This window comes from Salvia splendens, chromosome 14 (assembly GCF_004379255.2).
Source record: "Salvia splendens isolate huo1 chromosome 14, SspV2, whole genome shotgun sequence".
NCBI lineage: Eukaryota > Viridiplantae > Streptophyta > Magnoliopsida > Lamiales > Lamiaceae > Salvia > Salvia splendens.
Genome location: NC_056045.1, coordinates 30,461,744 through 30,476,977, shown reverse-complemented (window position 1 = coordinate 30,476,977; position 15,234 = coordinate 30,461,744). Strand labels below are relative to the sequence as shown.

Genomic DNA, 15,234 nt, shown 5'->3' with positions numbered 1-15,234 from the left:
TAGTCTCTTAGTAAGTGGTTTTACTAGAAAATTCTCTTATTAATCAAATTAATTTAATTAAATGAACAGAAATGAAAATTTATTTTATCCGGATAATGGTAAATATGATGTGACCCATTACATTTGTAATTATTCAAGATTTTTAATTGATTCATGAGTTTTTTTCAGATAAGCTTAAAAATATATCAAATCAATTGAGATAAGAGAAAATGGCGAGGAGCTTATCGGCAACAGATTATGGAGCGTTCATGGAGAAATTCAGTCTGCTGCCTCACTCTTCGTCTCAGCATCTTCCCCTAGCTTCCCTTACCTTTGCTGTTAAAGATATGTCAGTCTCTCTCTCTCTCTCTCTCTCTCTCTTCATTTTTATGAATGATTGATTATAGATTACTTCATTTGTGTGAATTGGGATTGCTTCTTTGTCTGAATAAAAGCTGTTTTCTTTAACAATATCACTGTGAATTGTGAAATGAAATAGGGGTTCATTTTAGCAACCTTTTTATCTGTGCTGATTGTTGTAGGGTTTAGTTTGTTAGGATAAGAAAAGTGCTCAAGAGTGAAATCATCAACAAATTGCAAACAATGTAAAGTTTGTTTATTTGAAATTCACATGAATAGCTGAAATTGGGCAGATATTAACCATTTTGACAAAAATGTAGTGTAACAAAACAAGTAGTTCTAAAGCTTGGGTGGGTACCATTTACTTCCTCCGTCCCATTCAAATCGAAGTATTTCCCTTCCGTACAAGATTTATGCAGTGTTGTTTAGAATGCGAGAGAATAAAGTAGAGATAATTCACTGAGTGAGACATTTTAAAAAGAAAAATCTGTTACTTTGAGTGGGACGAATGGAGTATTTGCTAATTTCTCGATCTTGGTCACCAGATTCGACGTGGAGGGTCATGTCACGGGCTTCGGGAACCCGGATTGGGCGAGGACGCACTCGGCTGCCTCAGCGACTGCCCCGGCTGTGCTGTCCATGCTCGAGGCAGGCGCAACATGTGTTGGCAAAACAGTGATGGATGAAATGGCTTACAGGTTTGTTCCATCAAACCATAGAAATTGCATTATGTTTATAACTCTATTTTCTTGATATTATTCATAGTCAACACCCCCATGAAAAGAAGACCTCAAATCTTGATTCTAACTGAATTTCTCACCAACTAGTTTGACCAGTTCAGAAACATTTGTGTAGTCGTGAAATAGTTTTTCTTGAAGAAATGAGGGTTAGTTTTCATGACATAATAAGCTACTTTTGGAAAAAATTCTTTGTTTTCTGATGTAAGAGTAAGTGACTTATTTGGAAAAGAAAAATTAATCATCTGACTTTTTTGAAGTTGCTGTCATAGAATAATCACTGTCTAAGTTTGCTTGTGTCAACTAAGGTTGTTGGAGACTTGGAGAGATTTTTTAGTAAATTTTGAATTTCACCAAGAATACTACTCACTGAGGTGAATTAAGAACTATCCAAGCACTACAAAGATAGTTCGAAAGAGGAAGAAATGGAGTTAGAAGAGAGAAGATGATACGAGAGATAGGGAAGGCAACGAGAGATAGAGAAATAGAGTATTTGTTAATACTTCTTGCTTGATTTCTTATGAACTGCATGACGCATATTCAAATCAAACATGGAAATAAATCGTAAAGACAAGGATGACACTAAGCTCATATTTTCATGGCAGCATAAATGGTGAAAATGTTCATTATGGAACACCAAGAAATCCATGTGCAGCAGATAGAGTGCCCGGAGGCTCCTCCAGTGGTTCTGCTGTAGCAGTTGGAGCAACACTTTCCGATTTCTCCTTAGGCAAATTTCTCTTATCCTTTTTCAGAAGTAGTCTCAGATTTGATGGATATTTGGGATCAATTATCATCAGTTTGTTTGAATTATCATTTATTACTTCAGGTACTGATACTGGAGGAAGTGTGAGGGTTCCAGCTTCATACTGCGGAATCTACGGCTTCCGCCCCTCTCACGGCCTCGTCTCCACATCTGGAGTCACGCCAATGGCTCAGAGCTTCGACACAGTCGGTAATTGGTCAAGATATTCAGATCCACAGCCTTTGTTTTAGTAGAAACATCTATGAGTTATTATATCTCTATTGAATGGATGAGAAATGTCTTACCAACTAAGTTGCGCTTTATCTGACATGAATTTCCATGTAAACGTTTTATTCAGGGTGGTTTGCTAGGGATCCGGTTATATTGAAGAAGGTCGGGAAGGTTCTGCTGCAACTGCAAGATGATCATAATGCTAGTAGAGTTGATCAGCTTATTGTCGCTGAAGATTGTTTCGATCTCGTAAACATCCCTCCTCGCCAGCTCAAAGATGTTCTCACAACCTCTGTCGAGAAACTATATGGAAGTAAGCCTGTTACTAAACCATTTTCGTGATTCTGTCTTATCGACTTTGACCAATTAATATCCAAACTATGCAAATCTTTTTCGTTCCGGTACCTGAAAGTTGAGAAGGATCGTCGTGATGGACCAGAATTTGACCAAACTATTTCATTTTCTGGCAATTTGTTCTTTTATTTTTGTTTTGAATGTTTTGAAAGGTGTGACATTTTTGCAAATCCAATAATGATTTGGTTTAACATTTAATTTTCCCATGGTGATTCGAACCTCCCGACTTATTGGTCAGAATGAAAGCGTCTTACTGACTAAGTGAAGTTGCACTTCGTCGTCAAATATTTGGTGCAGGTCAGATAATACGATACACGAATTTGGGTGATTTCATTGAATCAAAACTCCCAAATCTAAAGGTTTTCATGAACACAACTGGTGGAGCAAAAGAGGATAATATACCGCCATCATTAGCAGCTCTCTCAACCGCCATGAGATTGCTTCAAAGGTGCATATTGTTAATATTTTCATCTCAATATATATTTGCATTGGTTGAATGAAAATTTGATGATTGAAGATCAGGCATGAGTTCAAGAACAATCATGGCGAATGGGTCGAGTCAGTCAAGCCCAGTTTAGGCCCCGGCATATCGGAACGAGTCTGGGAAGCTGTCAGATCTACGGATGAAAATATCACCGTGTGTCGTTCGCTCCGTGGCGAGCTGCGTGCAGCTCTCGATGATCTATTGGGGGTAAGCTTGCTTGTTTTTATCGAGTTGGATCCTCTGTCGTATCATTGTGCAAGTAACCAAAGATGGGTAACAGAATGACCATGTTTGATGCAGGATTTCAGCATCTTGGCGATGCCTACGGTTCCAGGGCCACCACCGAAACTACAAACGGACCCAACGACATTGGAAAGCTTTCGTGCCAAGGCCTTCAGCTTGCTTTCTGTATCCGGCGTGTCCGGTTTGTGCCAGGTTCTTCTCTCTCTCTCCATCGACCTCTCTCTTTCCCATCGTTTTCGCTCAAAAAAACTGTGAATATCGAGCAGGTGAGCATACCATTAGGTACGTACGAAGATCTCCCGGTCGCTGTTTCGTTGGTGGCGAAACATGGCTCAGATGGGTTCTTGCTTAGCTTTGTGGAGACTCTTCACAAAGCTCTCAAGGAGGAATGCATACTTTCTTGAGGTTTTCTTGAATTGTTTGTAAAACTCTATTTCCAAACTTTTAAAATTTAAAAAAATAACAGAATGTCGCCCAAATTTTTTGATTTTGAAGACAATATATATATAACATTATTGTATTCAGTTTCACAATTTTTCTCCTACATAGAAAATCAAATATTACAAAAGTGTGTTGTAGTTGATGATAGGCACAAATATCCTTGTTTGTAGATCAACAATGAATAAACACACCTCATACAATCAACATATATTGCTAAATACTTTCTTCATACTATATCCAAAGTGATACGACGCAAATTATGCAGGTAAAAAAGTCATATGCATACCCAGAATTTATGCCAGAAAAATAAGAAGCAAGAACAAGAGTCGGCTGGTGAGCCCGATACAACAAACGTGTAAAAGGTCGTTATATTATACATCCATCGTAACAGTCACACATATACGGAGCCAAGGTTCTGCTAGTCAACAAGAATGCGTGTACAACAAAAACGACGGTTAGAATATACATTTAAATGCAAGGCGAATGGAGGTACCCCGCCCACGCTGCATATAATTGGATTCTGAGATTTGAAGAGTTACGAGGGAGGAGCTGGGCGCGGTAGCCTCTTGGCGATTTCCTGGAAAACGAAATCGAAGAATGTCAGCAAGCAGCAAGTGGAAGGCAATTGAAAGGAAGTGTGGAAATATGAGAAAGCACCTCAAAGAGCTGGTTTATGTTGTCTGCCGTCTTTGCAGATGTCTCAATAAAATACATTCCATTCTTCTCCGCATAATCAATTCCATCCTTCATGAATGCAAGAAAACATCACCCATATTCAGAAATGACATATGTTAAAGCAACGGAATGGAATCCAATGTATATATGCTGCTTTGCCTGAGTTGGTACTTCTCGTTTTTCATTTAGATCTGCTTTGTTGCCAACTAAAGCCATGACTATGTCCGGACTCCCGTGTTTTTGTAATTCCTACGTATATCAAAATAGACAATATGATAAGGTGATGGTTTTCCAGAACCATGGCAACTACTGTACAGTAAATTATAAGAATTCTGAAACTCGGGTATTAGCGATAAAAATTGGAAACTTTATACTAGCTATTTCCTTGTGTTACATCTCATCACGAACACCACCTGTGTTAATCATTGCAATCATCATATTAAGTTAATAAAACATACCTTGACCCAATACTTGGCCTTGTGAAACGATTCTGGACTAGTTATATCGTAAACAATTATGGAAACCGCAGCTCCTCTGTAATACAGTGGTGCCAGAGCTGCATATCTGAGTCGAAACAGAGTATAGGTCGATAAAGGTAGGACATTCTTCGCATAATGACACGCACAAATGAAAAATATGGTATGACAAGTAATATCAACTTAAAGATACCTTTCTTGCCCTGCAGTGTCCCAAATTTCAAATTTCACAGTAGTAGAATCCTGTAAGGCTATTGTCTGAGACAAAAAGGATGCTCCGATGGTGACCTGAATCGTGAAAGCATTAGAAGTTCGAATTAGTTACTCAGAGTCAGAAACATATACGATCCAAAAATCAATTTATGTTTCTATTACCTTGGACGTTGGATCAAACTGGCCACGAACAAATCGGAGAACAATGCAACTTTTCCCAACACCGGAATCACCTAACAGCACCAACTGCAGACATCAAGAATAAAATGAGTGCCAAAGATCAGATATTTTTGTTCCTTTGCTCCACATTATACAAACATAGGATAGAAGGGTTTATAATGTGACATTAAACAAAAGAAAAATATTGCCTGCACCCATACCGATTAAATTGCAAAGTTCAACCGACAGGACCAACTCATTAAATTGAACATGGGTTGACCAAAGTTGCAAATTATTTGCTCAACCTACAGATTCTTATCTCCCATTCAATAATGGTACCAAATCAAGAAGAAACTATGTAAAGACCCAATCAGTATCCAACTATCCATATGAAAACACATATCTTGCCCATAACATTGACTTCTCAATGAGCCAAAAAAATCATTCAGACACACCCAACACCTCATAGAAAAAACAAATTGAGCTCAAAGTCATGAAAACGATACTACAGGGATTAATACCCAAACCTACGTCTCCAACCACACTATTCTAATCCACATCTCAACCATCAAAATTGTTCCTTTGTAATCTGCGGCATGCATTCTTCACCAAATACATCTAATAATATCACAAAATTGAAAAGTCTAACAGCTTCAAATTTATTCCACCGGATCCTTACATGCTTCCTGATGAACTAGCAAAATAACACTTACTAAAAAGCATGATCGACCATCCAAAATCAAGCAAAACAATATTCACCTTGACTTTAAGGTTCTTCGGGTCATTCGCCCCGCCATTATCAATGTTAACACCCCGGATCTGCCCAGCACTTCTATCTGCAAAACACGATTCAACATAAAACTCTAAAACACACCGATCAAGCTATCAAACATCCAAAATCTCCTAAAATCCCAAGTTTACAGCTACCAAATCAGCTGAAATACTCCAAATCAATAGATAAATGAACCGTTATCAAACATCGATTTCAATCTAGTCTTAACACAATCAATCAATAATTCACGAATAAAACGGCACTTAGGGGAAATAGGTTGATTCATTAAGAAATATCAATTGGAAACCTAAAATGCTGAAATTCACCTGGAGCTGACGAAGCGCAACCCATGGAGGAGCGGATCGCCGGGTGTTGAGATTATAGCTACACGAATGTATCGGCCTCGATCTCAATTACAAATCACAGCAAAGGCTGAGAGAGTTGATGATCTTCGTAATGCGATAGAATCTATGATTGGAATGTGCGTGTGTGTATGTGAGAGAGAAAATTAATAAATTAGTTTTTCTTTTCTTAAAAAACATGAGGAACGTGTACCAACGAAATATTACAATTTTCTAATACTTATATCAAATTTGAATAAAATTAGGGTAAATTGTCAAATAAATGTCGCCACTTTTTAAATTTGAAATATAAAGCACGAATTTTGAAATTTCTGCAAATATCTCATTATTCTCTTTTTTTTACTAACCGAGCGTTGACGTAGTAACTAGTTTAAAGCTTGTGAATAAAACGTCATTTCGAACTTAATTAGACGTTGTCATTTTATCTACGTATTTAAAATCAACTGTCTATCAGTGCCTAATTCACCAAAAAATGAAAGGATGAGATGATTGTAAAAAATCTCAAACTTCGTGAATTTTTTCCAAATTTTAAATAATGTGACATACCAAAATTTGGCCTATCTTTTATCATTTATATGGCAGTTTACCCCTAAAAAAAGGGAAATTGCAGAAAAACTTTGAATCAAGTTAAGTATAGATTGTCTTGTAATTTTCAAAACCAATAAAAAAAGTTATAAGTTTAGATTTGTTTGCAATTTTTCAATGAAAAAGTAGTCTGAAAAATCGAAATAACAGAATAACTGACGATAGTTTTCGAGTAGGTCAAAATTCCGACATGGCTAATACAGTGCACTCTTAGTGCTCAGAAATTTGTTTAGTATCTCCTTTTTCACCGAGCACTATTTCCTTAGTATACTACTTCCTTCGTCCTAGCTAAGTTGATACAAAACTTTTGAGTATGGAGTTTAAGAAATTGTGTTAAAAAGTATGCGAGAGGAATAAAGTATGAAAGATATAGAGAGAGGGTAAAGGGGTGATATAATAACGTAAGAGTGATTAGATGTTTTTTTGTTAAAATGAGAAATGACTCACTTTGTTGGGACATCCCTAAAAAGAATACAACTCAATTTAGTTGGGACGGAAGAAGTATAAACTAGTTCGGTGTTTGGTATACACTTTTTTTTAATTAAATAGTGCATGAATCATGCATTCCTACTATTTTACTAACTTACAATAACTATTACTAGTAGAATGATACTCGTATTATCAAGCAAAACACACTAGATAAGATCTACATAGAATAAAAAGATTAGAAAACCGACATAATTGAATAATTCTTCAATTTAATAAATGGCAGACAGTGAGACAAAGGTTACCTAGAGCCACTACATAAATCCACCATTACACTTAACCAACAATTGGGACAAATTAAATCAGAACATTCATTCATGCATCCTACTTCATTTAGTACATTCATAAAAACACAAAATTATTGGTCAAGCTCAAATTGGCAATCATATTCAAAGAATTTTCAAATGTTTGGTACAACAATAAAACTTTTTGTGCTATAATTGGTATTTGTTCATGCGAATTTTTTGTCCATTTTCATACAAATATTGATGGGTTTTGAATTTCTATTTGATGTTTATTTGAGTAGACTTGCCAACTTCCTCTTAGGGGGACAATCCCACCTGATCTGTAATAATTGAGAATGTGTGTTCATATTTTTTTCCTATTGTAAACGATATAGTTTTATTTTCCAGTCATTTAATTATTTCTATTTTATTTTAATGACAATGGGATGCAAATTATCGATTGTAGCCAATTTTTAATTTAATTACTAACGAGATTAGATTTCCAGTTAACAAGACCTTCGTGTTCGAATCGCTTAATTAAGTTTATCATATCATATATAAATCGAAAAACGATTATACTTTAATTAGTATTTTAATTGGCTAATTTTGTGATCTCGAATCTTAATATTAATTATCATGTCATTATTACATTAGACAGGAATCCAACTCTTAGCAAAAATGAATAGGAGATTGATCATTTCAAAACTATCTTGAAATAAATAAATTCAAAAATATCAATAATTTTCATACATATATTTAAGTTATTGTGTATAATTTATATTATTGGGTGACATGACATCATGTATGTTTATCGTCGATACATTATTAAAAGTATTACGCAACTACACACGAGGCTTGATTTGATTATGACAATTCGGAGAAAAAATATTCATTACATATCATCATATTTTGTTGATTGTGAGTAGTACTGAAGGTTTATTTTATTGAGAATTTAAGATTGTATACGAGTCAATGAAAATAAATCATTTTATATCATTTTTTGAAAGAGATTTTATATTATTAATAACGAATATCACCTTTAATTTTTATTTTTAAATAATATAAGGATAATAATATTATCATGTACTTACGTGATATTAATAACTAGTCACAACATATAAGATTATCATTTTTTTTTGTGAAATTATTGCTATTCATGGCATTGGCAATACTTGTATATATCATGATCACTATTAAATTTGAAAAAGCAAAATTACAAAATTATGATAACTGTATATTAACATCAAAATAGCTCCTATAATACCATACGTTGTTTAATTCACTTGCTACAAACTATATATTGTAATATTGTTAATGCATACTATTATATAGGCATGAAGACAACAAGAAAATAAGTTTCAAAATAACTAAATTTTTTCATTGCAACCAACCAGATGTCCGAATAAGTCATCATAGAATTTATGGATCACGAATTCAGAAAACACAAAAATTGTTCATCAAGATCAATTTTTTCATTGTAACTAACCGAATTTTGAATAAATGATCATAGAATTTATATCAAAACTCAAAACCTTTTTATTTTATCATATGATACAAAACTAATCTAGATTAATTTATAATATGATTATATTATCATGAATCAGTGCAATCTTGCCAGCAAATGAGCAAGACGATGCAGCGGCGGAGGATGTAAAATCTGGCTCTTTGCTCCTTCACCACGCGGCCGGAGCTCCGCCGGAATGATCTCAGTGGCCCTCTCCCGTGTCTCTCGCAGAAGCTCATTCTTTCTCTTATAGTTATGAGAGAGAGAGGGAGAGAGTTGAGGGAGAGAGTGCTAAATTACTATCTTGATTCTTACATATAGGAGAGAGAGAGACATGAGGGAGAGGGTACTAAACTATCTTGATGCTCTTATATATATAGTCAGGAGCAATTTGGCATAGAAAATAAATAAACAAAATATAATACAAAATATTACTTTTTTTTTATCATATAACTATAACATAGATGAGTTATCTACCTTGCCAAACGATCTGTATAGTAGGAGAACTATATTACCAGATCGGAATGTGTGTCTGTGAGAGAGAGATAGAGAGAGAGCTATGCTATTAGAGCATCCACAATGTTGTTAATGTTAGGTTTTAGTTTGAGTGTTGTTAATGTAATTTATGAATGTATGGTTGAATTTCATTATCTAGTGAATGAATTGTTTTGGTAGATTTTTATTTTAAAAGAATATATGGTGGGACACAATCACACAATGCACTTCACTTTAAGGAATTTGATTGACGATATATAGCATTCGAGAAATGAATTGGAACTTAGCATTTTATTAGTAATTAAATAAAGAGTGATTTAGAGCATTATTGAAACTATTAAATTGGAGACAAAAATATATTGACATGGGAATAAAATAAACCAACTCAAACTTTTCCATTGCACATGGCACAATAGTGTGTTTGTCAAAATTTATGTCAAGTGACAAGTGATGTTTTAAGAAGATTGCAATGGATTTTTAATTTTGAAATAAAATTTATTTTTATGAGTTTCAAATTTTGAAATATTATTACTACTATATTAAAACATAGTAATAAACAAATATACATTTTAAATGATTCCGTTAAAAAGGAGAAAAAATGTATCCAACACTGACAAGTCAAGTGCGAACTAAATCGAACGTCGAAAGTCAATCGGGTGACCAACCGAACTCTAGCATGAAAAATGAGATTCGATCGAGTTTAGATCAGGTCTGATTATACCTTATCCAGCCTAGCTCAAGTATGCTTTTATTAGGTTCAACTAGACTGGTCTACAATTAAAATTATCATTACTTCAGTTCGACTCGATTCGCTTCGATTTGACTCATCTTCAATTAATTTTTGATTTTAAAATTTTGAACTTAGTAGTAGATCTATTAAATTGGGCTCATATATCTAGTAAATTAAATGGGCTATTTTATTAAAAAAGGGGCAAAAAGTGGATGAATTTTCAAAATCGACCAAATATTTCATAAATCTAGCGTTTGGCCCAAATTCAAAGATACGAGGTTGTGATGATTACTGGAAAAATTATAGCAAAATGAAGCTGAAAAGATTTGTTTCAATCCCAGTTTTATCAGTAATTACTCTAGTCGGATTCGTATACTACACGACCCTGTTTGTGTTCATTGAAGATTGGATTGGGTTACAGAGCTCAGCTGGATTTCTCAACTCTTTGATCTTCACTGCTTTGGCTTCCATGTGTGTATTTTCGTTTCTAGTGTGTGTTCTAGCGGATCCCGGCGGCGTACCGTCTGGATTTCTCCCTGATGTTGAAGATAGCTACGCCTCAGATCAGGAAACCAAGAGAAACGTGAGCTTTTTTTAGACTCGTTTTAGCAATTTCGAATGAAATTGGGGAAAATTAGGTTTATGTGAAGATTGAATTATTGATTATGCAATTTATGATCTGTGTTTGTTTGTGTCAGTGTTAGCTTTCCTGTTGTTAGATGAACTCTGTGAAAGTTCATTGCAGTTTTCTCTTGAAATAAGAAGAAAGCTTACATTTTGTGAAGTTTGTGGATGTGATTTAGCACCTGCAATTTTAATTTAGGTGTATGGAGAATTAGCGACTCGAAAAATTCGAGATTAGTAGCATTCTTAGGGGTTCGGGGGCAATTCATGGAACTATTAGGTTTGTGCATTTGGTTTCAGAGATGATGTTCTGTTCTGGTGGAATTGGTAAACACTGCTGGATCAGTTTTAGTTATCCGGAGATTGCTAATCCCTACCTCCGGATGAGATTGACTGTTTCTACTGTTATTACTTTTCGCACTTCTTTTTGATGTCATTGTGAGGGCCAACTTCTGCAGCCTTTTAGGATGAGTAGTTATATTCTAACTCAGTGAATCAATGATAATCACTAGGATCGTATTAGGCATCAACGGGTGACAATTTTCCGAGGTAGTCATCAAATGTCTCTTACGTAGTTTGCGAGTAGTGAGTACATGAATTTGTCGGTATTTCATTCTTCTCAATAACAAAAGTACATTTGCTGAAAGAAAGATCAAATGTTTTTGATTTACACTGTTAAAATCTGATGATTCTGTGAAACCATGTCCAGTGAGAATCGCAGTTTTCCACTTTTTTTTTATATTTTATTAGACGTGATTTCTGATTTCCTACCATAAGTGAGCATGCTTCGTTGATCAAACTTATACTATTATTTTTCTAAATAAAAAAGAATCTTGTACTATCATTCTAATTTAGGATTAATACCTTTCAGGGTGTGGTTCCAAAGAAATGTGATAAGTGTTCGGCATACAAGCCTCCTAGAGCTCATCATTGCCGGGTCTGCAGAAGGTGTGTTCTGAGGATGGTGGGTGCCTTTTAGACGTATCGATTTCTCATGTAGCATCAAAGTCCCATTATTATCTTGTAATCCAATCTTCCTTTTAGGATCACCACTGTACCTGGATTAATAACTGCGTGGGACAGAGAAATTATAAGCCGTTTCTTCTTTTAGTCTTCTACGCAACTGCTGCAACCACATACTCTGCGGTATGCATAAAAATGTATTTCTATGTACATTAGTTGATGTTTTTTTCGTATTATGATTTATTTTTCTCGATTCACAGGCTATCATAATAAGCTGCATAATCAAGGACTGGGATACTGGTGCCAGTTCCACTTCAAAGACCTTTCGAGTAAGTTTCTCTTAGATCATTATTCCTCCACCAAATCCATGTCTGTTGCATACTATAATCCAGAACAAGATACTGGGTTGATAGTTCTCCTTTTCAGTCCCTTTCTGGCTATTTAAAATCTAGGATGGCTCATTTTCAGCTCCGAACTAAGCTTTTGTAACCTTAAATCATCTATTGGTTTTTAAGAATGTCTCATTGAGTTGTTTGTAACTTTCAGATTGGTATTGGATTGTGGATTACAGCTTTAAGTTTGACACTTGGAAGTCTCTTAATCTGGAATATATACCTTGCTTCTCATAACATGACAACTATAGAGGTAAGGATTGTGTCTTGACGATTTATCGCTACTTCCTCATATCCAACTTTGGTAATGAGTTCTAATTAATGGTCTGTCAATGATTTGCTTCTCAGTACCACGAGGGAAAACGAGCTGCTTGGTTGGCGAGGAAATCTGGACTGAGCTACCACCATCCTTACGATGTTGGCTTTTACAAAAACGCAACCCTGGTCTCGCCTTACCTTCTTCTCAGTGCCTACATCTGATTGTCCATAGCACTCACCGTCCATGTTTAAGATTTTTATTTTATTTTGAGTGACAATACAAATGTTTTTGTTTTGTATCTGAAGTATTACCTATGAATATCAGCTGAAGTTTAATATCTTTCTTTATCAGGTTTTGGGTTCTAATATGCTAAAATGGCTTTGGCCAACGGCAACCAGTCACATCAAAGACGGACTTAGCTTCCCTACCATACGTGAAAGCTCATAACCCGCATTGATCTTGTATCATCTCCTGAAAACACCAAATTCCCTTGACTCGGTTATTTTTAGTATGTGTTGGATCAGTGACATCTGCATCTCCTCTGGGTAAAAACTGTGTATATGCTGCTGACCTGGGAAAATGCATTCAGGCCCCTCGAATCGCTTGATATCATATTTGCTCAAAACCGGTAAGTATTATTGTCAAAACCTTGTACCGTGCTTTAGCAGATCCTATCGATCTCAGCTAAGATACCTCATTCAAAAACATTGCTGGAATATATAGTCTCTGTTTGTTGACTTGTTCATATCCAAATCCACAAATCCTTCTGTACCGATTATATAGCATTTGTCCTCAATTTATCAAGTTTGTCTGCGATAAAGTATAATCTCTGCTCGAGTTTAGACGATCCAACTGATATGTGTGCATCATAACATGTTGGATTTATCTCGCGTTTGATCTAACTTATAAGATGCATGAATACATACATCGAGCTGATCGGACTATCCCAATTCAGCCGAGATTCGGGAAAAATTTAGGCTCTTTATTGCCAAGGGAATCAAGAATGAATACTGAAATTACTCCACAATCTACATATTGTTTCATAAGTATTCATAAGTATTTAGTTGAATGGCAAGAAATCTGTGAGATGATTGGAAGTGTAATGGATGATAAGAGGGGCCCTCCTCACTATGTGTTGTGTGTTTTACATGTTTTTGGTGACAGTGACTTGTGAAGGATTGGGATTTTTCAGCTCTCCCTTATTAGGTGAAAAGGAACTTTGAGATTCAGACAAGGCATTTGGCAAGATTGAAATTTGAACTAACCTCATGTCGTCTAATTGAAAAACTCCCAATTTTGGGCTCAAATGTTGTCTTTTCAATTGAAACTATTCTTGTGTCGTGTAATTGAATACTCCCAATTTGGGCTTAAATGTTGTCTTTTCAATGTTTTCATCTCCCAACCCTACATGTGGAGAACTTATCCACAATGTGGTTAGTGATGCCTACTTCATTCATGATTGTTCGATTGTTCGAGATTGAATTGATCCGGGATTACTCCGTATTAATTTTGTGACATGAGTCAATGCTCATAAGCCGAAACTAATCCTACATTGCATTGTCGTAAGATTAAAGTATGAAATCGTATTCATTCCATCAAAAAAATCACAAGACTCAATTTTGTCTAATCCATCAAATTAAGCGTAACCAATAATGTTATCGCAATGTTTCTTCACATAAGAACGTCGAGATGGCAAAATCTTTAGGTCTGGCTGCAGTCTACCAAGGTAACGAGAGAAATCGGGTAGGATAGTGCCCATATTTGCGGTGGTGCCCATCCGAAGACATTGATAGTTCGGGCCATCCCTTTGGGCCCAGATGGCCGTATTTTTGGCCTATAAAAATACGTCGAAAAGATAGGTCGGACACACCTACATTAGTGTGGAATACATGGAACTCAGTCATAGACTCATATTGACCTTAGTTGGTAAACTAATGAGTTGTGGTATTATTATGTTTCAGAGATATCATATATTACGTGGAGATGAAGTATAAGTCAAAACTATATTAGAAAAAAAAATCATATTGAAATTAATCAAGAAGCGTTTGGATAATGCTAGAAAGTGATATCAAGATTGTCCTAGGACATTAAAGATGTCCCAAATGTATTTGAGATCCACTTTTAAGGTTTAAACGATTGAAGTGGACATGTCATTATTGAAGTAGAGTTGGATTTAGTTGATCAAATTTAACATTAAATCTTTCGATCTCCAAGTTGGATAATTTGAATATCAAATGAAAAAGTAAAAAGGAGTGAAATAGATTCTGTTACTTTGTTAATGAGGCCGGTGAAAAATGCAAGGACGTGTCTGTAAAAATCATGGATTAAATATGCCCGGTCAATGGATTTTGACCAAATAATAAATGTGACGAGACATTTAATTTTGTGAAATTAAATGACATAGCGTCGATCTACATTTTACGTAGATAAATATAGTATATTCACTTTCTCAAATCCGATTTCCGGTGAGTGAGAAATAGTGGATTAAAGTTGGGCATAATTAGCTTTTAATTAAAGCTTGGAGTTGGAGCTTAGGGAATAATTAACTATGTTAATTATCCCACATTGGAGGATTAACACATCTTTTAATGTGTATAAATTAAGTGAATTTATGTTACTTAATAATTATAGTGGACCAAGATGGGTGAAAGAGCCCACACGCGCGCGCCGCCGCCGCCCGCCCGAGCCCGAGCCCGTGCTCGTACTCGCGGGCCGCGGGCCGATCTCGATCTTGGACTTGG

General features: G+C 35.5%; 3 protein-coding genes across 5 annotated transcripts; 2 read left to right on the top strand and 1 right to left on the bottom strand.

Annotated features, from left to right (window-relative positions):
* The first annotated feature begins 168 nt into the window (after positions 1-168).
* Positions 169-3,980, top strand: LOC121765583 (amidase 1-like). Of its 2 annotated transcripts, XM_042161783.1 has the most exons (10): positions 169-328; positions 885-1,037; positions 1,682-1,806; positions 1,906-2,031; positions 2,180-2,365; positions 2,704-2,854; positions 2,929-3,097; positions 3,191-3,325; positions 3,400-3,538; positions 3,840-3,980. In XM_042161783.1, the coding sequence occupies exons 1-9, from the start codon at positions 210-212 to the stop codon at positions 3,535-3,537; spliced, it is 1,302 nt and encodes a 433-aa protein (XP_042017717.1). In that variant the 5' UTR covers positions 169-209; the 3' UTR covers position 3,538; positions 3,840-3,980. The 2 variants fall into 2 exon arrangements, with proteins under 2 accessions (XP_042017717.1, XP_042017716.1); XM_042161782.1 differs by lacking the exon at positions 3,840-3,980 and having other exon boundaries at positions 3,400-3,677.
* On the bottom strand, positions 3,929-6,409 carry LOC121765585 (ras-related protein RABF1-like). Its single transcript, XM_042161785.1, has 8 exons — positions 6,196-6,409; positions 5,857-5,933; positions 5,101-5,184; positions 4,919-5,013; positions 4,708-4,813; positions 4,409-4,498; positions 4,232-4,318; positions 3,929-4,151 (listed from the first exon to the last, which is right to left on the bottom strand). The coding sequence occupies exons 1-8, from the start codon at positions 6,218-6,220 to the stop codon at positions 4,110-4,112; spliced, it is 606 nt and encodes a 201-aa protein (XP_042017719.1). The 5' UTR covers positions 6,221-6,409; the 3' UTR covers positions 3,929-4,109.
* Positions 6,410-10,364: 3,955 nt separating this feature from the next.
* LOC121765584 (probable protein S-acyltransferase 15) lies at positions 10,365-13,895 on the top strand. 2 transcript variants are annotated; one of them, XR_006042846.1, is made up of 8 exons: positions 10,365-10,838; positions 11,751-11,843; positions 11,924-12,025; positions 12,103-12,171; positions 12,389-12,487; positions 12,583-12,678; positions 12,845-13,121; positions 13,658-13,895. XR_006042846.1 is itself a non-coding variant. In XM_042161784.1 (7 exons), the coding sequence occupies exons 1-7, from the start codon at positions 10,566-10,568 to the stop codon at positions 12,938-12,940; spliced, it is 828 nt and encodes a 275-aa protein (XP_042017718.1). In that variant the 5' UTR covers positions 10,365-10,565; the 3' UTR covers positions 12,941-13,319. The 2 variants fall into 2 exon arrangements, 1 of the variants encoding a protein (XP_042017718.1); XM_042161784.1 differs by lacking the exon at positions 13,658-13,895 and having other exon boundaries at positions 12,845-13,319.
* The last annotated feature ends 1,339 nt before the right edge of the window (positions 13,896-15,234 follow it).